We start from the raw sequence: 23068 nt of genomic DNA, 5'->3' as shown, positions 1-23068 counted from the left end.
GCTTTGTGGTGATGGCGGCTGGAATCCATGTCTCATGATCACTTCGCTGTTCCTTTCTCCCCAGCTCATCTTTACTCCCACGGCCACAGTGACAAGCGTCCAGTCCGAGGTCAGTGCTGGAGCCCCCACCCAGCCCCCTCTGAGTGGCGCTCAGGTAAGTGGCACTCAGTCCAGACTCTCTCCTGAGGGCTCATAATGAATCTGCAGCTTTATAATTCTGTGTGTTTTGGCCCCGTTTTGATCCCGTGGCATTGCAGTGATAGCTGGGCTGTTTCCCTACTTTCTAGAGCAGGAATAGCGTCCCTTTCAGTCCATCTTACCGCGTGTTTCTGTGCCACCTCGTGATGACACAGCAGCACTGCGAGGTCATGGTGCTGATGTTGCCACCTGTGTTTCAGGTTCAGAAGCTGGCTTTACGTGGCAAGCAAGGGACGCCGCTCGGCCAGTCACACCTTCCTAGCCTTGCCATGAAGCCGGCCACAGGCAGTCTGAGCCTTCAGACCACAAGCACCACGTCTAACCCAAAACCAGCAGCGCATGTTCTCCTGCAAGCAGCACGGGGGGGCACCGATGACTCTTCAGACGGCTATAAGAAGGTGGAGAACCAGGGCATGCAGAGCCGAGGAACAACAAACGGCAGGACAATGGTTCCAGTCACCACGCACAGCATTGTTGCTCCAGGTAAACACCCATCTTTTATAACCTAGTGACCCTGAGTGGAGCTCCCACGGCCTGTCACAAGAGGTTGTTTCTGTGTCAGATGAGGTGCAGCTAAACCCGTTGGGTAAAACCTGGTGATTTTTTTTTGCCCCCACAGCTTACACGCATCAGCTGGTGCAGCAGCATCAGAAGCAAGTCCAGCATCAGCTCGTGATCCAGCAGCAGTTCCAGCCCAGGCCGCTTCTCCCTCTTTCCCAAATCAGTTCCCCTCTCCAGACGCAGGCGTCCCAGTCCCTCACTGCCCTGACTGTCACCTCCCAGGCCCAGCAGGAACCCGCATCAGTCGGTGTGGAGTCCGTCGGCCAGAAGTCCAGCTCGGCTGCTCAGACATCTGCTCCTCAACCCTTGGCGAGGCCGTTCCATGAAGGGCAGGAGCCCACAGCATCGAGCAGGACTCTCTCACAGAACCCTGTAGTCCTCCACATACAGGCACCCACTGCTACGGTAAGTGCACCCAGGGCATATGGAGGAGGTTGAGGGGAGCGAACACTCCCAGCCCCAGGAGGGCTCAAATCACATGGATGTTTCCTATAATCGGGCCATTTAAATGTCCTGTTTTCCGAGTGAGTAAGCGAGTGAATGTCTGGGAGGGATATGCCGTTCATTCGTGTGCGGTGTGTAGAAAGTGATCGTGTCCTGACAATGTGGCTCTTCTCCCACCGCAGGAAACCTTCCGGAAACACAACGCTGTCCAGCAGAGAAACATGTCTTCTGCACAGGTGCTGTCTCAAGGTGCACTACCGCCACAGGTTGCCTCCATCACAGGGACCCCGGAGCACAACGGACCCCTGCCACATGGTAACTCCACCTGCCTTTTTCTACATGACCTAGGTGTGTGCACGGGCTGCTCTGTTTTCTGCGACACGGAGCTCACATCTTGTAACTATCCATGACAGAATTCTTGGTTTTCCACCCGATCTCCTATCCCAGAAGCTTCTGGGGTTCAGACAGTCGAGGTGGACTAACTGCTTCTTGAGGTTTCACGGTTTGCCTAGATTGGCCCTCACAGGCCTACAGAATTCTGTACATAGCCCCTCTCTGGGCAGCTCAGACCCACATGCTGGCAGCTTTTAGGTTTAGAACAGACAATTTCCCAGCATGCACCTGACTTATCTTGATTGGCTGCTTTTAGGGGCTTTTATTGGACATATGTACGTGTCCTAATGCCCCAACAGCCACTCTTTCTTCTCATGTTTTTTATGTTTTGCGCTGATTCCCCAAATGGGGGGGGGGGGGGACACACCCTTCGGGTGGCAATTGGCACAAAGCTCCACACAAAATATATTGATTGTCCGGTATGAAGGTGGCATCTGTGGAGGTTCGTGGTGGCAGGGAGTACCCAACACGCATGCCAGAGACCACTGACCCCCGAGACAACCAGTAAAATGATCCCAGCGGGGAGTCTGAGTGTGTGGGGTCATCAGTCTCCCCATGCAGGAGGGAGAGAAGATCATTAGGGGTCCAGAGCGAGTTTGCTGTGGGTTTACATGCGGCCACACACCACCCAGCAGTGGGGCCCCTGCATGAGCATGCCTCCCAGCAGCGGGGCCCCTGCGCACCTCCCTGCACACACAGGGGCAGCTGGCGAGGTGCTGTAGCAGCTGCCTGCAGCCTCCTCCTTCTGCTTTCTTTGCTGATTCCCCCTCCTGCCTGGGGCTCGAGGATTGGAGGAGGGAGTCGGGGAAGGGCAGCCCTCGCTCAGGAGGAGTACAAAGGCTGAGCTGCTCATTCATTGTCTGCGAGTGAGGGGGGTTGTATGTGGACAATGTGCCGGCTGAGGCCTGCCCTCCCCGGGGTGTGAGGCTGGCACAGGAGATCACAACAAAGGGCCATGGAGCGTTTGTGAGCCGTCCATGCAGCGCCAGGGGGCACGGCCACTGGGGCAGCGGACACCGCCTATCGGGCCCCTCCGGCAGAGGCCTGGCCCCTGGGAAGCTGCCTCTGTCCAGTTGCTCTCTGGAGGGTGAGTCCTGTCTCTCCGGGTTTGTGACTTTTTCTTTGTTGTGTTTGGGGGGAGGTTTGCACAAGATTTACCCCATGTTGGGGCTAACGAGAGGTTCGGGGTGCTTCTGCCTTAGACTGGATCAAAAAAGGGGAGAATCTTGGCTGTTCTTTAATGAGACCCTTTCCCAAACGCCAACTCCAGTTTCCACTACTCCTTCGGTGAGAGAGACATGGTTTGTGTGCAGAGTTAACAGTTTGATGTCCTGTTCATTTAGTCGGCTATGATTGTTGGGGTAGTTGCCCCCGGATCTGTTGATGCCCCTCTGTAGTGGGGTTCGGGTGTATTTTTCTGCACGAGTCGCCCAACGGTGGGAATAAAATTCAAACTCCGCGTGGTTCAGCTGTTAACAGCCAAGATCGTTCTGCATCTGTTAATTACGCTTCCTGCTCATTTTATTGTGAGTGAATGGAGTGAGGATCTGCCGTACAGCCGAGGCGGTGGGGAACTCGCTTGCAGACGGGAGCAGAGTGAGAACGGAATAATCAGACCGTGTCACCATGAAGCCTCAGCCGGCACTCCGCCGAGAAATCAGGACGGCTGCAAGTTTCCAATTAGATTTTGGGAGTTTTTAGCGTCCCGGACTATTGGTCGCTCCGCTTGCCCGCTGAGTACTCCAAAGGGCAGGAGACCTCAAAGCCCTGCGCCCTGTCCGTGTAAAGCATTCCGGGTGCAGATGATCTGCTTCATCCCCTATTTTGGGAAACCCTACGCGCCGTCCCGCTCTTCCTGCCAGGGTTATTCTGCCAGCCGGGGGCAGATCCTGGGTATTTGTGTGTGGAGGCTGCTGCCCGCTTCTCTCCGCTAACAGCCCCTGCAGGCTTAGAGCAAATGTATGGCTCAAAACGCAAGGGAAGCCCGGAACGGGATATTAGTGCCGAGCCACTAACGGGTTATTTACCAAGACAAAAGAAACCAGCGTTTAACACATTGGGTGCCACGGAGCTGCCGCTTGTTCTTTTGTTTCATTTGGATGGAGATGCTGGAGCCCTGACATATCACGAACCGAATCCTTACGGCGTCCAGAGCTCCCAAAACTCAGTCCAGCTTGTACCACACAGAGTTAATGGGTAACAGAGCGGTAGAAACATAGATCCATCTGTTTTACCAGATACTGTAGATACCCCGGCCTTATGCTGCACCTGCCCCTCATATATTATATATATATATATATATATACCTTGGCCGCTCTGGTTAAATGATTGAGAGGCGACACTCGTGCCGCGTCCTGATAACCTGTGTCTCGTTCTCCAGACTCCGGTCGGACGGCTCATCCAGACCCACGCAGTCATCCTAACTCGGACATGACCTCGGGGACCGGCTCCTCTCCCGTACCGGCCGCGGCCACTGGCACCACTCCTCAGAACGGTGAGAACAAACTGCCGCAGGCCGTGGTCAAACCCCAAATCCTCACCCACGTCATTGAAGGCTTCGTGATCCAGGAGGGAGCTCAGCCCTTCCCGGTATGACCAGCTCGACTTTATACCCCATCTCAGGGGATTTACATGGGGTACTAACCAAAGCAAGGGGTGCCCCGATATTCAGAACGGGTTCTCCACAGCCCTCTGTCCGATGCGTTATGGGAATCATTTGCTGACGGACTGCCTGAATATCGTGGGAAACGCTCCAGATGATAGAACTGCCTCCTGAAAGGGCCCTTCTTAGTGATTTAGGGGGCCACAGATGTGTGTCCTGCGGGCGGGGGTTTAGGAGACCCTGATCTGTTCACGTTGTCTTGTGTGTTTTTGGTATGTTTCTGTGTCATTCATGTCGCTTTTACCTTTGCAGTCACTCAGGAGCAGAGCCGTCCTAGAGGTGAGTGTCTCTTATGAGCGTTTGCTCAGCCTCCCTGTAATGATAGACTGTAAGCCGCCAGTGCGGAGGTCACCCCGCGCAGCAACTGCTTTGCTCAGAGCCATCTGGGGTTTTGCATTGCACCGGCCTCTGATGGCGTGAAGTGACATGCGCATGCACGAGCTGGAGCGTCTACATGAGCGGAGACTCCTGGGCCGCGGAGACTCGCAGCGCTGCTCCAAACCGCTGGCAGTCTTTGCTACTTCGGAGCGATTAGGTGGGGTTCAAGAGACTTACTGCATTAAGCTGTTTGTATTGTGGCGTTTCTACAACGCTCATTAATCCCAGCCATCCCATGCGCAAGAAATAGTCACGCTGAAGCCTATGTTGACCGTGTACTTCTAGAGCCAGGCTGTAGGTTGCCTTCCAGGAGCTCCATGCTGTCTCTTCTCTATCCGGCAGGTGGGACGATCCTCGCTGCTTCTGCCTGAAAAGCTTCCCCAGCAGGACACGACGACCACCGACTCCGAGATGGAGGAGAACTTTGTGCCGGGTACGGATCTGAGTGACGGGGGAGGGGTATCTGCCCGCGGCTGGCTGCTCTTCTTGCTAGCGCGCCCCCCCCCCCCCTCGCGTGGCAGTTCCTGGGTTTCATGTATTTACCTCTCTGCGTTTTGGTTAAAGACTCCCTGACTTTAACTCCTTTTTCAGAACACAAAGAAGATGGGGAACCTCCCAAGCTGAAGTGTGAGCTCTGTGGTCGAGTAGACTTTGAGTACAAGTTTAAGCGTTCTAAGAGGTTCTGCTCCATGGCGTGTGCGAAAAGGTAAGTGGCAGGGGAGGGACACACGTGCTCATCGTTTAAACGTATGATTTCCCATTTAACACGGTCATTTGAAGAAGAACAATGTGTCTGAGAATGTTCTTGCTCTGGGCTCGTGCAGGTACAACGTGGGCTGCACCAAACGGGTCGGCCTCTTCCACCCCGACCGCAGCAAACTGCAGAAAACTGGGGGGCCAAAGCATGGACGCAGGATGTCACGGAAAGTAGGCTCCAATAATCAGAACATGGACCCAAAAAAGCAGGTAAGAACTCTGATTCTGTGTCCAGCAGCTGGTGGGAATTTTCTGCTTTTAGTTCTTTCGAGATGGAACGTAAACCCGTTATGTGGTATAAAAGCCGCGGTCCGCTTAACGGGGACGGGGTCCGTTGAGTCGTAATATTGCAGCGATGTCTTCTCCTCTGCAGTTGTCCGGATCCATCACTCCCCTGAGCTCAGTGCCTTTACCTGGTTCCTCCAGCCTAAAACACAGAAACAGCCAAGAGGACTCGGATAACTCCAGCTACGAGGAGCCTCTGTCCCCCGTCTCGGCCAGTTCCTCCCTGTCCCAGCAGCGTGAGCGAGGGCCGGATTTGGAGCTGCCCAGATTACCCAGCGAGGAGCTGCTGTCTCTAAACCAAAACTTCCTTCCCAGCGACCCCACCAAGTGGAAGGTGGAAGATGTTTGTGAGTTCATTCGCTCTTTGCCAGGTGGGTCACGCATCTTGTGTTTTACCCCTCAGACTGGATCCTTGGGGCCGATAACCTTCCACATTTAGTTATCTAAGGTTAGCAATAGGTTATTCAGTTCAGGTCATTGCTGAAAAAGGCTGCCAGCCCTGGCGCTTAGAACGAAACCTGTATCTGTTCTTTGGGCAGGATCTCCTCCGCCTAAAACAGCTCAACTTGGGACCTCGGTGCGCGTTACGTAACATCTTTAATGTTCTTGGCTGGATCTGGTGGATGTTGTTGGCCACGGAGTAGATCCTGTAAGATTTCAGGACAGAAATAAAGGTTTTGGTTGTCTTCACCCTACTAACCCTCTTGCCTCGGACCCCACAGGCTGCCAGGAGATATCTGAAGAGTTCCGGGTGCATGAGATTGATGGCCAAGCTCTCCTGCTCCTCCGTGAGGACCATCTGATGAGCGCCATGAACATTAAGCTGGGTCCAGCTCTAAAGATCTACGCCAGGATCAGCACTCTCAAAGACTCGTAGCGAGACACTGGACCTTCCAGCGAGACGCTGACGATAAGAATCACTTTTGGAAAGTGTGTGTATTCTGATCTAGTTTACAGATTCCTTTTTATTTTTATTCTTATATTATCACCTTTTTTGAGGCTTGATGATGTCGCCTCCGTCCGGTGATCGGCCTTCAAATGTTTTTCAGAGACTCCGTGTGACCGTGGGGTGGATTATCTGCAGGAGGATGCGGACCTTTAACCCTCGTCTTATGTTTCTTGAGGCCAAGGTCTTTTATCGAGTCGTTTATTGAAGTACCTTTGCCCAAACCGTTTCTGCCTTTTGATTTGTGGAAGTCTCCGTCCGCTGCCATCAGGCAGATAGAGATTATAGAATCCACCCCACACTGCGGTTTATAAAAGACCAACCGGGTCCCTGAATGATCACATCGCAGGGGAATGGAGGCCATCTTGATGGATGGAGGCTCAGTGGTTTCCTCTGTTTAATATCCTTGTAGGATTTTCTGAATTACTGGACGAAAACACTTCTTAGGGGCTAATTTAGCTGCTGGGGCAGGTAACAGAATTTTTATGGGGGGAGCGTCGGCAGCAGACTCATGCACTCGGGTGGAACACGTAATGGCATTAACCCTCTCTGTGTCCCGGTCGGCTCCCGTAATGCTCTTTAATGCTGATAGAGTTCATGTTCTGTAGTTGCACTTGGTGACCGTGCCCGGTGGGGACGATTCTGCAGAACCAGCATCGTGATGGGAAGCACCGTGATTATAAATACCACGTCTGTCCCTAGATTTCATTGTCCTGTCCTGTTCACTAAATAAACCCGCGTAACGGTGTTTCCGGGTCAATACAAGCAATAGATCTGTATTAGAAACCACCGTGCGTGCATCTGAGCGGCCGCCTTGACTCCCCGTTCTCCGGATCTGCACAATTATTCCTCCCCATCCCGTTGTATTCACTATTAAGTTGCTGATTGCACACATTATCGCCGGTTATTTATTTCATTCATTGTTCGCTCTGCCGGCGCCCATTAAATGCCAGTATTAAATTTACCTGCTAAGGATTAGAAAAATAAGATTTTTTTGTAATAAGAGTTTGTTTTAGGTTCTATGAAAGGCTGAGTGTTTGAGGCATTTTGGGAACTCTTCTGCCCCTGTCTTAAAACAAGACAAAGCTGTGGTGGGAAGGGCACAGGTGCATCATGGGAGATACGATCATTACAAAATATCTTTCAGCAGTAAACCGTTTTACGGGTATTTTTCTGATTTCCATCACTCATGGCCCATGTATCCAAACCAAGAGCCTTCAACCCCACAATGCACCTGAAATCATCAGCAGGGTGGGCATAGGCGTTTGGGCTGCGAGCTTGGGATAGGCGTTTGGGCTGCGAGCTTGGGATAGGCGTTTGGGCTGCGAGCTTGGGATAGGCGTTTGGGCTGCGAGCTTGGGATAGGCGTTTGGGCTGCGAGCTTGGGATAGGCGTTTGGGCTGAGAGCTTGGGATAGGCGTTTGGGCTGAGAGCTTGGGATAGGCGTTTGGGCTCGGGATGGGAGCTCGGGGTAGGTGTTTGGGCATAGGCGTTTGGACTGAGAGCTTGGGATAGGCGTTTGGGCTCGGGATGGGAGCTTGGGATAGGTGTTTGGGCTCGGGATGGGAGCTTGGGACGCGGGCTCGGGGTAGGTGTTTGGGCATAGGCGTTTGGACTGCGAGCTTGGGATAGGCGTTTGGGCTCGGGATGTGAGCTCGGGAATAGGTGTTTGGGCTCGGCCTAGGCGTTTGGGCTCCGGGCTCAGGACGCGAGCCGTCACCCCAGCAGCCGGCGGGTGCAGGGGCCGAAGCACTAGCTGGTATGTCCTTACCTGTCACACGTGTCACGTTCAGGTTATCGCTCTGTTTACACAATAAAATCCCGGTTACATTACCTGCTCGTAGCGTTTGGCCTCTTCAGATGTTCAACGCGTCTGGATCCAAGTAACAGAAGCATGAGCACCAAACTCAGCGCCGTCCGGGCCGTGGCCCCAGGACCCCGGAGGAAGTAAAACACGCAGATGGAAAGAGCAATTTACAAACATTGCATGTACATGTTTATTCTCACAACAGATACAAATAGCAACTTTTAAACTGTTTCCCCTTCTTTTTTTTTGATACATAATTCAAACTGATATTCCGTCTGCGACCTGTCAATTTCTTAATCCCCTATAATTTCATTTAATGAGAGAGATAACTAGGTTCTAAATACATGTGGCTTGTATTTCATATAGAAAAAAAGGAGCAGTGTTAATATGTATATAGGGTATTTACACGGTATTAACATGCTGACGGCATAACCTTTACACAACACATTAGAAGCGGGGGAGGGGAGCCAAAAATCCAGCCTAACAGAAATGAACTAAAGATACGACTTAAAATAATACAATTAAGGCTTAAAACGAGTATAAAAATAACAGGTCAGCACCCCCGGCTTTATACACGTAGCAGGCCCCGTGGGCTCCGTACTTACCACCCAAATCCTCTGCACAGCAGTACAACTAAAGAGTATTAACTCTGCTAATCGGGTTACCCCATGGGGGGTGCGGTGCCGGTGGGCGCCCCTCTTCTGATCTCCTGGTGGCAGGAGGTGGGTGAGGTGTGCGAGATGGACGAGTGGAGACGCTATTAGGTTCATTTTAAAAACTGCTAAAAGATCAATTATTCTGATAAAAATGAGTGACGAGCCGACGGGCGCTTACATTAAATAACGAGCCAAATTACACTTCTGCTTCAATTCTCTCCCTCCATTCACACAAAATAATTATCCAGCTCTGTTCCTTTAAAAGAAATTTCCGTGCCCGTCCTGCCCCGGCCGTTCCCAGGAATACCAGGAGCTTTGTGTGCAAACTGCCTAACTGCCCCAGGAACTCACAAGAGCTGACACTTACCGTGCAAACACTCAGCCCTCAAATAACGTTAGGCTAAAACCGGGACCCTCAGTCTGGGGGAGAAAGCTCCGGCCCTTCGGTAATTACACGGGGTCTGCGGCTCCGGCCATAAGAACTCCATATATCAGGAAACGTGATCTGCTACGCTCCCATTGGGTGTTTTTCAGTCCGCTAATATTTCACTAAAGTCACCCGCCAAGTTCATTGCTGGGTTCAGCAGCTGAAGCTTCACTGTTATCTGAAAGTGGGGTAAATACTGTAAATGGGAGCTTTATTAGGGTAACGTCCGTCCGTAAGCGGCATCTACACCTTGAAATCATGGACCTTAACTAACTGTTACCCTCATGCGAGGACAATAAATGCCCGTCTTCCACAAGCTCAACAGGTAAAACGGGGCTGTAAGTGATATATTCACGGTTACAGCCAATGTCAGAACGGGGCATCTCAGGAGCTCCGTGGCCATCAAAAACAAGACTCGGCGGCGTATAGAATTCCATGGAATTAATGTTTCTTTTACATGAGAGGGTTAAGGACCTGAGGAGGTTATTTCCCATTGTAAGTGATAATACAGGACATGTACTAAACACCAAAGACAAAAACACCTGCCTGGGCGAGCGGTTTATAGAAAATGCACTGAATGGGTTATCAGCTGCCACGCACGTCACGGAAAACAGGAGATCCCCGTAAAGCCGAAGCCTTATAACAGTGACAACACTTGGACTTAAAGCTGGTTTAACCTGCTAAGGCACAGGACCTAACGGCACGGCTGAGGATTCCCACAAAAAGGGCAGGATTTCAGGATCACGAGGACTGGCCCGGAGATCCTGAAAGCCTCTGTATCGGGGCCTATTAAGGTCTGGCTCGTAGGACCTGTGCTTTAAGGCAGGACAGGGTTTTTTGTTTCTGGGGCAGTAAATTTCAATTGAGCCCTAAACAACTTGGGACGAAGTGTGCATTACTCAGTTACTGCGCTGGCTAGATTTCCACTTAATTCTATAGTATCTCTATATACAATAGTCTCTGAAACGTCTGCCACCAACATAAGTGCCTTATTGCATTAGCAAAGAATGTAATCTAATACCTGCATTACAAAAATAAAAACGGAGAGCTCCCTGGACAGGCCGCCGGCGCCAGCAAAGGCCGCTCCGTTATTTGGTCAGATCCCCGACAGTCATTGCCGCCAGTGGGAACAGAACAAGCCTCCTGCAGATACACAACCTCTTCCCAGGCAATGAGGGGGTAAACAGCCTCATAGGTCATAAGAGCAGGTCACTGGAGGTCATACACTCCACCACGGGGTCAATGGAGGTCATACACTCCACCACGGGGTCACTGGAAGTCATATGCTCCGCCGCTGGATCACTGGAGGTTATACACTCAGCCGCCGGGTCACTGGAGGTTATACGCTCCGCCACGGGGTCAACGGAGGTAATACGCTCCGCCACGGGGTCACTGGAGGTTATACACTTCGCTGCCGGGTCTCTGGAGGTTATACACTTTGCCGCCGGGTCACTGGAGGTTATACGCTCAGCCGCCGGGTCACTGGAGGTTATACGCTCCGCCGCCGGGTCACTGGAGGTCATACGCTCCGCCACGGGGTCACTGGAGGTCATACACTCCGCCACGGGGTCACTGGAGGTCATACACTCCGCCACGGGGTCACTGGAGGTCATACACTCCGCCACGGGGTCACTGGAGGTCATACACTCCGCCACGGGGTCACTGGAGGTCATACACTCCGCCACGGGGTCACTGGAGGTCATACACTCCGCCACGGGGTCACTGGAGGTCATACACTCCGCCACGGGGTCACTGGAGGTCATACACTCCGCCTCGGGGTCACTGGAGGATATATGCTCCGCTGCCGGATCACTGGAGGTTATATGCTCCGCCGCCGGGTCAGCGGGGCGTTATACACTTTGACTTCTTGGGACACTCCGATTTCTTGGAAAGTTCGGCAAGGACCAGGTTTTCAGCCCGGGGACTCCAGCTGTTGGGAGCGCAAGTTCATTGCCCCTCACATCTTACAAGTCTCCATTTTCTTTAGTTTCCCCCAATTAGCAGCACCAAATTCTTGGCCAATAAATAGGACATTTTTATTGTTTTCTTGTATGTAAAAAAATGGAGGATAAAAAAAGTTTGGGTAACATAAACAGATATAAAATGTGAGAGGTTCAAAGTGCTAGGCTGGGGACTTTGCATGTCACCAAAATGTGTTGGGCAAACAAGACATCACGTCCAGGTTCACGCTGCTTTCACTCAGTAGGTCTCACCGAGGAAGCGGCCTGTAATCCCAAAGGCAACTGCACAGGGGGAGCACGTGGAGATCCGGAGGTAAAATCATTTACTAGCAACCCATCTGGAAAATTTGGCCATCCAGAATCAAATTGTAATTGTTACCGGGCCGCCAAGGAGCACCCTCTGCACCAAATTGTGTCCAACAGAGCTTGGCAAAGCATCCAGACGAGCCCAGAGCCAAGAGGGCAACCAGTAGATCCGATGAAAGAAAGCGAGTGGCAGACTCCATGTCATCCCTTCCATCTGAGTAACTGGATCCCAAATTGGGAGCTGGAGCTCAGGCTACCCCACTCCAGAAGATCCGCCCGGGTCCTGGGAATGGGGTGTGAGGGGCAGAGAGGAACCCCAGTGTCCAGCAGCCCTGGTCTTTCTTTAGATGAGGGAGATCCGGACAGGAATGCCGGGAGACTCGGTCCTCTGGGGAGAATGATGGTTGACCAGATGCTCCACTACTGTATGTTTAGACATGTGCTTCATTAAATACGTCTCCTGGAGGGCGAGAGAGAGGAATATGAACTTCACGAAGAGGACAGTCACTTCCTGTACACACAGGAAGTTCTCACGTTACACTAGACCACATATGACCGTCTAACCGACTGGACCAGCCGCTGTCATTCCTCCACACGGAGTGAGTGCGAGGCGGTGGGAGTAGACGCAGCGTACGTGCCAGACAGCATTACATTACAGCATACAACACGCTCCATCGTACCACGCACAATACACAGCCGGACAGGATAGACACACGGAGCAGGACACATGACACTCACCGAGGTGTACGCTCGGCCACACATACTGCAACAGTAAGCCTTGGCGTGTTTAACGGCGTGCGCAGAGAGGTGGATCTGAAGGGACGCGGAGTCTGAGTACGCCCGGTAGCAGTTGGGACACTTGTACGGTTTATCTTTGTTGTGTTGTCGCTGGTGAGACTGCGAGGAGTGAAACACAGAATAAAGTCACGAGTGAGCGTACAGAAACACTTCCCGTGACATCTCTGCGGGACCCGTAACCGGGGCACGAAACAGAGAAAACAGAAAGTGACCTGTAACTAAACGTGCATTTACCACGCGCCTCAAAAAAATCACCTGATACCCCGGGAGGGGGACATGTACCCCATACCACGGCCGTGAGACCCTGTCTGTGACCGAATCCACCCACCTGCAGGTTGGAGAGCTGCGTGAAGGCCTTTTCACAGCCGGGCTGCGGACACTTGTAGGGTCGGTCACCGGTATGAATTCTTTAAAAGAAGAAAGACAGTAAGAAATGGAAATGGGGCGCCGGGCACCGGTAGGACTGTGAGCGTTGGGTGGCAGCCATTGGTGTTTTCTGTAAACCCTGGAGTGGGCATTTAAGAGTCACAGACAGCGTGTTCCCCCAAGGGCAGTACATGTTTGGCATTTTGCCCCAGCATCGGGGCTCTGAGGGGTCAGGGACCCGCTCACCTGGTGTGCTGCTGGAGGTGTGAAAGCTGGCGGAAGGACTTCTCACAGTACGAGCAGTGATAGGGCTTAACGCCGAGGTGAATGCGCAGGTGCTGAGCAAGGTAGGAAGCGTTGGCAAAGGATTTGGAGCAATGTGGGCACTTGTGGGGTTTGGCCTCCGTGTGGGACTTCGAATGGATCTGCATCTCTGACTTGGTGAAGAACGTCAAAGGGCAAACTTTGCACCTAAACACGAAAAGGGGGTTCAAAGATTCATCAGCCCATTTAGCAGGTTGAAAAACAAAAGGAGCCTAGAACAGCCCCCAGCCCATCGAGACAGCACCGGGAACACCCCCCCAGCCCATCGAGACAGCACCGGGAACACCCCCCCAGCCCATCGAGACAGCACCGGGAACACACCCCCCCAGCCCATCGAGACAGCACCGGGAACACCCCCCCGCCAGCCCATCGAGACAGCACCGGGAACACCCCCCCCCAGCCCATCGAGACAGCACCGGGAACACCCCCCCCAGCCCATCGAGACAGCACCGGGAACACCCCCCCAGCCCATCGAGACAGCACCGGGAACACCCCCCCCCAGCCCATCGAGACAGCACCGGGAACACCCCCCCCATCCCATCGAGACAGCACCGGGAACACCCCCCCCCAGCCCATCGAGACCGCACCAGGAACACCCCCCCATCCCATCGAGACAGCACCAGGAAGACCCCCCCAGCCCATCATAGTTGTCCACACCTTTGGTATTGAAAAGACGCAGTTACAAAGAGAAACGTGCAGTGAGCGGACATTCCCGTAGCCAGGGGCCATGCTTGGATGTTACAAACCTGTAGGTTTTTCCCTCTTTGCCAATATCTCCCGAGGCCAGGATAGGGTACGGGACAACAAGGACTGGTGGTCCTGGGGGGTTCTCAGCTTTAATCTTCTTGCGCCCCCTTTCTGGCTTTGTGGGTCCTAGCAGACTGTGCCCCTGGATGGTTTTAATGGAATCCAACGTGGGGGAGCTCGTGATCCCTGAGATGAGGGTGGGTGAGGTGGCAATAAGTCGGGTCTGGCTGTTGGAGGTTGGCGTTGAGGGGGTACCGCTAGTGGTACCGGTGCTGGACTCCGAGGTGCTAACAGTCGTGCGGGAGGAGGTCAGACCCAGCCCTGCGCAGTAAGATGGCCAAGAAAACAAAGGGGAGAAAATACAGGGAATGAGAACCATCAGCCAAGAGCCAAACTGCAGCCATCACAGGACCAAAATCATACCAAGTACAACAGCTTTCGTGGCCCTGACACACGTCACAACATTTAGTCCTGACACATTTCACATGAACCAGGAGCCCGACGCAGTTTGCCCCCCTGCTACATTTCACATTCATAGGACCCCATGCGACACCAACACCCTAACGCATTTTGTTGATATCCCACCAACCCATTGCATTTTCTATATGGGACCCTAATGTGTTTTACAACACTGGGAACCCAACGCATTTCACACCTCCGAGAGCCTGTCACATTTCACAGCGATCCCCATCCCCAGGGCGTTTCCCGTCATTAAGTATCTCCTGACCTGCTTACACATTTCGTATCACTGGTACCCAGACACTCCGCGTCTCCCAGGGACCCTGACTTCATGTCCCTCGAATCCTGTATCATATTTCATAACCCCTAACATTGTATGGTCACCGACACACTTCACATACTATGTACACAGCCCCCAACGCATCTCACATCCCAGCATCCTGACACGTCTCCCAGGGGTTTTTAATCATCTGTGCCTTGGACTCGGATTAGGGGTCTGGTGGTCAATTTAATATCCTCTAGCTAGCAATTTGCACCGCCAAAGCCTCAGCCACTTACCCCGCGCGTTTCACAGCCCTGAATGGCTAGGAACCCAGCTCCATCCATCTCATCCGCACCAATCAGCACCATGAGTTCGGTTCTTGCATTCCCCGAAATGGTCTCAGCACTCTCTCTCCAGCAACAACTTCTACCCAACAACCTCCCGCTCCATTTACCCACCTACATATGTACTTCTGCTCCCCCACCTTCCGTGTCCAGAGTGTAAATTACCAGTGACGGTGCTGGTGGCTGGCCGCGCATGGAGTGCCACGTCGGGCTGCGGGACGGCTTGTGGGTGCAGACCCGGGACCTGTTGGAGTTTTTGCAGGGACATGACAGACTGACTGGTTTCTGCAGGCGACGGGGGGATAAGCAAAGGCTGCTGGGAAGGAACAGATGTCGGAGGCAAGTGAGGAGGTCGAATCTTCTCGGCCATCAGCTGCTCCTTGATCTTGTTTATCAGAACCAGGTTATCCAACTGCGCAGAGAGGAGGAGAGCGGGTGAGAAGCGGGTGAGAAGCGCGGGGGACGCCGGGGCAACTCTCAATTCCCAGATACATTTCATCGCAGAGGGCGCCAGTCACTCAGGGCCTGACTATCTGCCACGGCCTTTAAATCTATAAACGGGAGCTTTGCGGCAATGATGGCGGATCTGCGCTGCCGGCAATGGACTCCTAAATATCTAGAAAAGGCAAAGGCCCCAAAAACGGCAAAACCCCAGGAAAATGGCATCTCCAACGCTGCGCCCGATCGGCTTCCCGTTTGCCCTTTCTATATATTTATGGGAACGTCTTGGCGTCCTCCTTATTACATCATCATATTTCATCCCACATTCCGTTGTGTTTTGTGTTCCAGAGCTTGGTGGGCCCTACACTCTGTGTACGCGCATTTTGATGACATCACAGCAGATTTCCCATAAAGAGGGGGCACCAGAGACACGGTTCAAGAGACACACAGAGACAGCATGAAAGAGACTGCTAGGAACACACACCAACAAGCCATGCGAGGCAGAGCAGGCAGCGGGAGACACACCGAAAGCTCACTGACAGAATTCTGGTGGTCAGCAGCTGATCTATTCCCTGAAACAAAAGTCAGTGATGTCATCAAAAAGCACGGGACAGAAAGGTTTGCGGTCTGGCCAATCACCAAAAGACGCATATGATACGGTTTATGCGGCTCTAGGTGTCATGTCGGACGGGGTTAAATAACACTGTCAGGGCCAATCACAGCTGCGGTTTCCAGAACCAGTTATATTTAACCCTTCGCTGCCAGAACTGATGAATAATGTGCCAAAATATCCTATTATGTGTCACTGAACGAGACATTTACCCCCAGAGCACAAAATCCAGAAAGGCCGGGGCATGGAGCTCAAACGAAATCCCTCATTTAACAAAAATCACCCTCAAGGCTTCTCTGTTTACAGCGAGGAGCCAATCAGGAGCAGGGGCCCAGGGGCATCATGGGAAAGAATATGCTCTAGCGCTCGAGACGGAAACGTGTCTTATTAAAAATAATTGAAATACAACTTCATGTGCGCTGAATGAGAGCTGCGCAGGTTCCTGGCCGCTGTAGGAGGAGCCCAAATAAATCTCTCTGCAGCACTAACTGGCAGCATGCACCCCAAACATGCATTCATGTTAATAACCAATCTCTTTCGTTAGCAGACCACGCGCCTCGACACGCACAGCCACACAACACGCGCCCTTCACGTGGCCAATTAAAACACTGGAGACTAAAATACCCCGTGGATACAGAGTCAGACAGGCGCTCCGACGGGTTTCTGAAAGCCAGCGGGTCCCAGGGGCCACTAAACGGGGCATGCAGATGATAAAAGCAGGGTTACTGCAGGCAATATATGTAACCAACATGCTAACCACGGCTCAACATCACGTGACCAAACGGACGACACCTCTCAACGTGAGTTTGATAACATTAATGGTGTGCGATTAGTGCAGCCGCTTCAGCACAAACTAGCAACATACCTCGGCCACACATCTAGGAGACACGCCATCCACACAGCGGACACGTCAACAAACACACAGCACTACACGTAATGTTGGAGCTTTATAAATAAGATCTAATAAAGCCGTGGCCTACAGTGTACACATGGATATCGGCACGTTTTAGGGTGCTGGGTTTTCCACGGGATGTTTGGCGGCCATAAGCCACAGAGGGGCCCTGGCACTTTTGAGAGGAGATAGGTTGAAATGTTGACAGCCCGAGACGTGTAGCCAGGGGCCCCAGGAGCCACAGCCTCAAACCGCACTTCCTTTTTGCCCCCAGGAGGTCCTAGACGGAGCGGCGTTTGGTGATCTTCCTGATCACGTGGCGGCTACCGGGGCTCCGTGCCGTTGGCGTCTGGGCGCTCTGCCCACGTATCGGTTTAAGGAGCGTTAAATAATAGTTCCCGGAGCCGCCGCCGTGTCCCTGGCGCTGCCGCTCCCGCTAACCCAACTTACATCATGTTTTAGAAGTGCACATAGTGGCCCCTCGCTGCGTTTGCCCAGAATTCATCGCCTGGGGTCTACGGGGGTCTCTGGTGGCAGCGCAGGAAGTCACGGTGGATTGCAGGGGGTCAATTGACACAGAGGATTCTAGCCTTACCTGGCTGGGCATGGTGGGAGGTGGAGGCCAAAAATACGGATTGTTAAAGCGCGGTTCGGCCATCCTGCAAGAATGAGAGAGAGTTACCAAGTGGATTAGAGGCTCACATGCTGATCACAACAATCGGGGCACCATTATTAGTAATCGCTATTTATAAAGCGCCAACATATGCCACGGCTGTGTACAATGGTTAGTTACTCACAAGAAAGCCCTTTGGGCCACTAACCTCACAAATATCACTTACACCACCCCGGGTCACGCATGTTCTGTGCACTGCGGAAAATACACAACTCCAATCCACAGCAGCCAGCCGGAAAGCCGATGCCCCCCATTCCTACCCCACAAGTTACCCCACATACCTCACCTGTCCTACAATCTCCAAAGCTGGAATGTTACATTGAGAAAGACGGGGGGAAAAGGGAGCCGGGATCTCTGCTACCTGCCCCGAGGGGGCTTCTCCGGGATCAGAGGCTGAACACAAATACCCCGGATTCAGATACATTCCCTGCAACAATCTGCCCCTGATGGGGGTGCGTCTCGCAGGTTCCTTTGTCGCCCCGCAGCCAGCAGTGAATGTGTTAACCCGGAGCCTCCCGTGGAATGCTGTGAAATCCCGGCTTGTTTATTTGCATCCCAGGGTCAGTTCCTGCGCAGCTCGGGCCTCAAACACACAGAGGGGGCAGACACTACTATTAACCCTTACAGGAACCAAACCTTTCAGCAAACAGAACATTACAAAAAAACAAGATCGCTGCGCTGTACAGAAAACGGGCCACAATGTGCACCGGCAGGCATGGGCACGGCAAGTTATCCGGACCACGGCTCCTCCGCCCGGACCCCGACCTCACGCCCGACCCCGGCTCCTCCCCCCAGAACCCGACCCCTCCGCCCAGACCTCGCACCCGACCCCTCCGCCCAGACCCCGGTGCCCAAGACCCCGGTACCCACGACCCCGGCTCCTCCGCCCGGCGCCCACGACCCCGGCTCCTGCGCCCAGATCCGGCGCCCACGACCCCGGCTCCTCCGCCCAGACCTCGCACCCGACCCCTCCGCCCAGACCCCGGTGCCCACGACCCCGGTACCCACGACCCCGGCTCCTCCGCCCGGACCCCGACCTCACGCCCGACCCCGGCTCCTCCCCCCAGAACCCGACCCCTCCGCCCAGACCTCGCACCCGACCCCGGTGCCCACGACCCCGGCTCCTCCGCCCAGACCTCGCGCCCGACCCCGGCTCTTCCGCCCAGACCTCGCGCCCGACCCCGGCTCACTGTCAACCACCAGGGAAAATTCCAATTCACAAGAACAAAAAAAAGATAAAGGAACAAATTAATGAACCAAGATATTAAACCAACACAACAAAAAACAGGACGGCCAGCCAATCACAGCCATAGCAGGGAGAGAGAGTGGCGAGACCTCACGAGACAGCCCCCCGGGGAGATGCTCTCTGGGCTTCATGTCTCCACACGCGTGTGAACAGATTACTGCAGGAGAAAACAGAATATTTGACTAAACCGTGTCTGTCTTAGACGTCACGTTACCGTGATCTCCGCCACCCTCAGAACCGGACAAAAAGCCACATTGTGAGCATGTAAGAAAACCAAGAGAGTGAGCGCAGGGGCCACACCGCCCGTTATCAAACCTCTCTGCTGGGCGGCAGACTGCTATTAAGAGAAATATTGTGCAGGACCCGGGGAAATGTTATTACAGCTGCAGCCGGGGATTACGGCTCCGAATAACCCTCGTCTCTGCCCCACCAGAAACCACCCCACGGCTAGCAGCCTGCTGAACGGGCCGCGGATGTTCTGTCATATTACATAGGGGGCGTTTTTATGACCCTTTCATTCCCAGATCGGTATGTTACAGAGATGACTCCCCCCCCCCCATTTAAACCACAATGTATGTTTCTGCGGAAAGGAAGCAGACGCGGGTCACATGATCCACTACCTGCCAATCACAAATGAGCATTCAACATGCAACACAAAACTGTCCACACAACATCCCCATAACAACAAAATCTCTCAATGGCAGATCGATAACACGGCACCGTCCGTCACAACCGAGTTTACAGCTTGGGGGTCTCTCCCCCTCTGACTACAAACGCCCTCCGAGCCCCTCGCCAAATAAATGGGGGTCGCAGACATTGTGCGTTTCGACAGAAACAACTGTAACCATTGTCAACATGCTCATTCAAACCCATCTGCAATATGCGCATTCTAGCCGGACAACACATGCATTCTAACCCATGCACGCCAACACGCGCACTCTTAGCCATACGCGCCAACACGCATATTCCTACTCATAAGCTGCAACACGCATATTCTTACCCATAAACTGCAACACGCATATTCTAACCCATACACTGCATGCTCATTCTAACCCATACACTGCATGCTCATTCTAACCCATACACTGCATGCTCATTCTAACCCATACACTGCATGCACATTCTAACCCATACACTGCATGCACATTCTAACCCATAGAAGACCCCATGTTCATTCTAGCCCATAGAAGACCCCATGTTCATTCTAGCCCATAGGCAGATTTAGACATTTATGAATTTTCTCTTAGTTAAATAGATTCTCCAGGGATCCAGGAAGACAGGAAATGTAAAAAACAAAACAATAGCAGGACCACAAGCGGACACGGGACGCAGGGCTTAAATTTCATTCTTAATATTTCTGATTTACAAATTTTAATAGAGTTACAGAAATATTGATCAAAAGTCTCACAATTGGGATTGCATTCACTAAACTCTTTGCGGTAGAAGGCTGTCAGAGACATTACTGCACGGAGCCGCCATAAAAATAATTACGAGGTATAGTATTTCTCGGGGGGGGGGTTATCGGCGCAGTATGGTAACAACTCCCACAAAAAATCCATTAGAGAAAAATTAAACCTCTCCTAAGGAAACATCAGAAAAGGTCTCACAACCAAAATCTGCTTTCACGACAAGGACTGGCCGGCATCAGAAGGTCCGACGGTCAGGGATGCTGCCGATTCTACTAACGAACGGCGATTAGGAGATGACTGTAAATTCTCAGTGAGAAACATGAAGGTCCATCTTAGAGAAGAACCACAGAAGGACCCCCACGGAGACCCTGGCAGCGTGGGCTGGGGGTCTACACACAATCCTTCAGCTAGATTTCTTTTACTGATATAGAGTTTCACATGGGCACCCGGTAACATGTATCAGCCGCAAGCGAAGCAACTATGTGAATAGAAAGCAGATTAAACTACAGGAAAGTGAAGTAACACCATCTGTGAATAGAAACCAGATTAAACTACAGGAAAGTGAAGCGAAGTAAAACCGTTTGTGAATAGAAAGCAGATTAAACTACAGGAAAGTGAAGCAAAGTAACAGCGTCTATGAATAGAAAGCAGATTAAACTACAGTAAAGTGAAGTAACACCATCTGTGAATAGAAACCAGATTAAACTACAGGAAAGTGAAGCGAAGTAACACCGTTTGTAAATAGAAAACAGATTAAACTACAGGAAAGTGAAGCGAAGTAAAACCGTTTGTGAATAGAAAACAGATTAAACTACAGGAAAGTGAAGCGAAGTAAAACCGTTTGTGAATAGAAAGCAGATTAAACTACAGGAAAGTGAAGCGAAGTAACAGCGTCGTCTGTGAATAGAAACCAGATTAAACTACAGGAAAGTGAAGAGAAGTAACACCGTCTGTGAGGAGAAAGCAGATTAAACTACAGGAAAGTAAAGAGAAGTAACACCGTCTGTGAATAGAAACCAGATTAAACTACAGTAAAGTGAAGGGAAGTAACACCGTCTGTGAATAGAAACCAGATTAAACTACTGTAAAGTAAAGAGCAGTAACACCGTCTGTGAATAGAAACCAGATTAAACTACAGTAAAGTGAAGCGAAGTAACACTGTCTGTGAAGAGAAAGCAGACTAAACTATGGTAAAGTGAAGCGAAGTAACACCGTCTGTGAAGAGAAAGCAGACTAAACTACAGGAAAGTGAAGCGAAGTAACACCATCTGTGAAGAGAAAGCAGATTAAACTACAGTAAAGTGAAGCGAAGTAACACCGTCTGTGAAGAGAAAGCAGACTAAACTACAGGAAAGTGAAGCGAAGTAACACCATCTGTGAAGAGAAAGCAGATTAAACTACAGTAAAGTGAAGCGAAGTAACACTGTCTGTGAAGAGAAAGCAGACTAAACTATGGTAAAGTGAAGCGAAGTAACACCGTCTGTGAAGAGAAAGCAGACTAAACTACAGGAAAGTGAAGCGAAGTAACACCATCTGTGAAGAGAAAGCAGATTAAACTACAGTAAAGTGAAGCGAAGTAACACCGTCTGTGAAGAGAAAGCAGACTAAACTACAGGAAAGTGAAGCGAAGTAACACCGTCTGTGAATAGAAACCAGATTAAACTACAGTAAAGTGAAGCGAAGTAACACTGTCTGTGAAGAGAAAGCAGACTAAACTATGGTAAAGTGAAGCGAAGTAACACCGTCTGTGAAGAGAAAGCAGACTAAACTATGGTAAAGTGAAGCGAAGTAACACCGTCTGTGAAGAGAAAGCAGACTAAACTACAGGAAAGTGAAGCGAAGTAACACCATCTGTGAAGAGAAAGCAGACTAAACTACAGGAAAGTGAAGCGAAGTAACACCGTCTGTGAAGAGAAAGCAGACTAAACTACAGGAAAGTGAAGCGAAGTAACACCGTCTGTGAAGAGAAAGCAGACTAAACTACAGGAAAGTGAAGCGAAGTAACACCGTCTGTGAAGAGAAAGCAGACTAAACTATGGTAAAGTGAAGCGAAGTAACACCGTCTGTGAAGAGAAAGCAGACTAAACTACAGGAAAGTGAAGCGAAGTAACACCGTCTGTGAAGAGAAAGCAGACTAAACTACAGGAAAGTGAAGCGAAGTAACACCGTCTGTGAAGAGAAAGCAGACTAAACTATAGGAAAGTGAAGCGAAGTAACACCGTCTGTGAATAGAAAGCAGACTAGACTACATCCAGAATGCATTTCAGTAAACGAGCTGACGGGCCGGCGTGCACAAGGCAGGTATATACCGTATGTGGACGCGGTTGCATCAGGAGTGGGTCGGACCCCAGCCCTCCTATCCCAGGGACCTTCACAGCGCATTCGCGAAGGCCACCTACATCAGCAAACTAAACAGTGCAACGCGTGAACCCTGGTGAGATCTAAGGGCAGATCCGCCAAAATTCTCCCGGACATAGTTACCAGCTCCGCATCGGCTGGCATTAGATTGTCAGCTCCTATGATCAGCAGCCTCCAACCCTTGTGATTCCGGTTTGGGGAATCCAGGTCGCCCCGCACACACCACCACCAAATTTGCCCCCCCAAAAAAGCTATTTTACACATGCACATAAACATTTACTCAAATAACTAAAGTTACACGTCAAAGTCACGCCACACACATGAAAGTTACACGCCACAGCGTGATATTTTCACCTAAG

The 23068-nt window shown here is 51.7% G+C and overlaps 2 protein-coding genes across 3 annotated transcripts; one reads left to right on the top strand and one right to left on the bottom strand.

Annotated features, from left to right (window-relative positions):
* The first annotated feature begins 4026 nt into the window (after positions 1-4026).
* On the top strand, positions 4027-6554 carry LOC149284175 (polyhomeotic-like protein 2). The gene is made up of 6 exons (XM_089497062.1): positions 4027-4185; positions 4979-5069; positions 5228-5342; positions 5461-5602; positions 5766-6048; positions 6400-6554. The coding sequence occupies exons 1-6, from the start codon at positions 4027-4029 to the stop codon at positions 6552-6554; spliced, it is 945 nt and encodes a 314-aa protein (XP_089353188.1).
* Positions 6555-12123: 5569 nt separating this feature from the next.
* LOC149284174 (zinc finger protein 362-like) lies at positions 12124-17681 on the bottom strand. 2 transcript variants are annotated; one of them, XM_089497129.1, is made up of 8 exons: positions 17619-17681; positions 15221-15492; positions 15167-15174; positions 14015-14336; positions 13191-13415; positions 12907-12985; positions 12519-12677; positions 12124-12240 (listed from the first exon to the last, which is right to left on the bottom strand). In XM_089497129.1, the coding sequence occupies exons 1-8, from the start codon at positions 17679-17681 to the stop codon at positions 12124-12126; spliced, it is 1245 nt and encodes a 414-aa protein (XP_089353255.1). The 2 variants fall into 2 exon arrangements, with proteins under 2 accessions (XP_089353255.1, XP_089353256.1); XM_089497130.1 differs by lacking the exon at positions 15167-15174 and having other exon boundaries at positions 15246-15492.
* Between the last annotated feature and the right edge of the window lie 5387 nt (positions 17682-23068).

This window comes from Sceloporus occidentalis, unplaced genomic scaffold (genome assembly GCF_023333645.1).
Source record: "Sceloporus occidentalis isolate IW3139 unplaced genomic scaffold, rSceOcc1.0.p SCAF_98, whole genome shotgun sequence".
NCBI classification, from domain to species: domain Eukaryota; kingdom Metazoa; phylum Chordata; class Lepidosauria; order Squamata; family Phrynosomatidae; genus Sceloporus; species Sceloporus occidentalis.
Note: the sequence above shows the minus strand (reverse complement) of the source record. Positions and strands in the feature narration are given on the sequence as shown.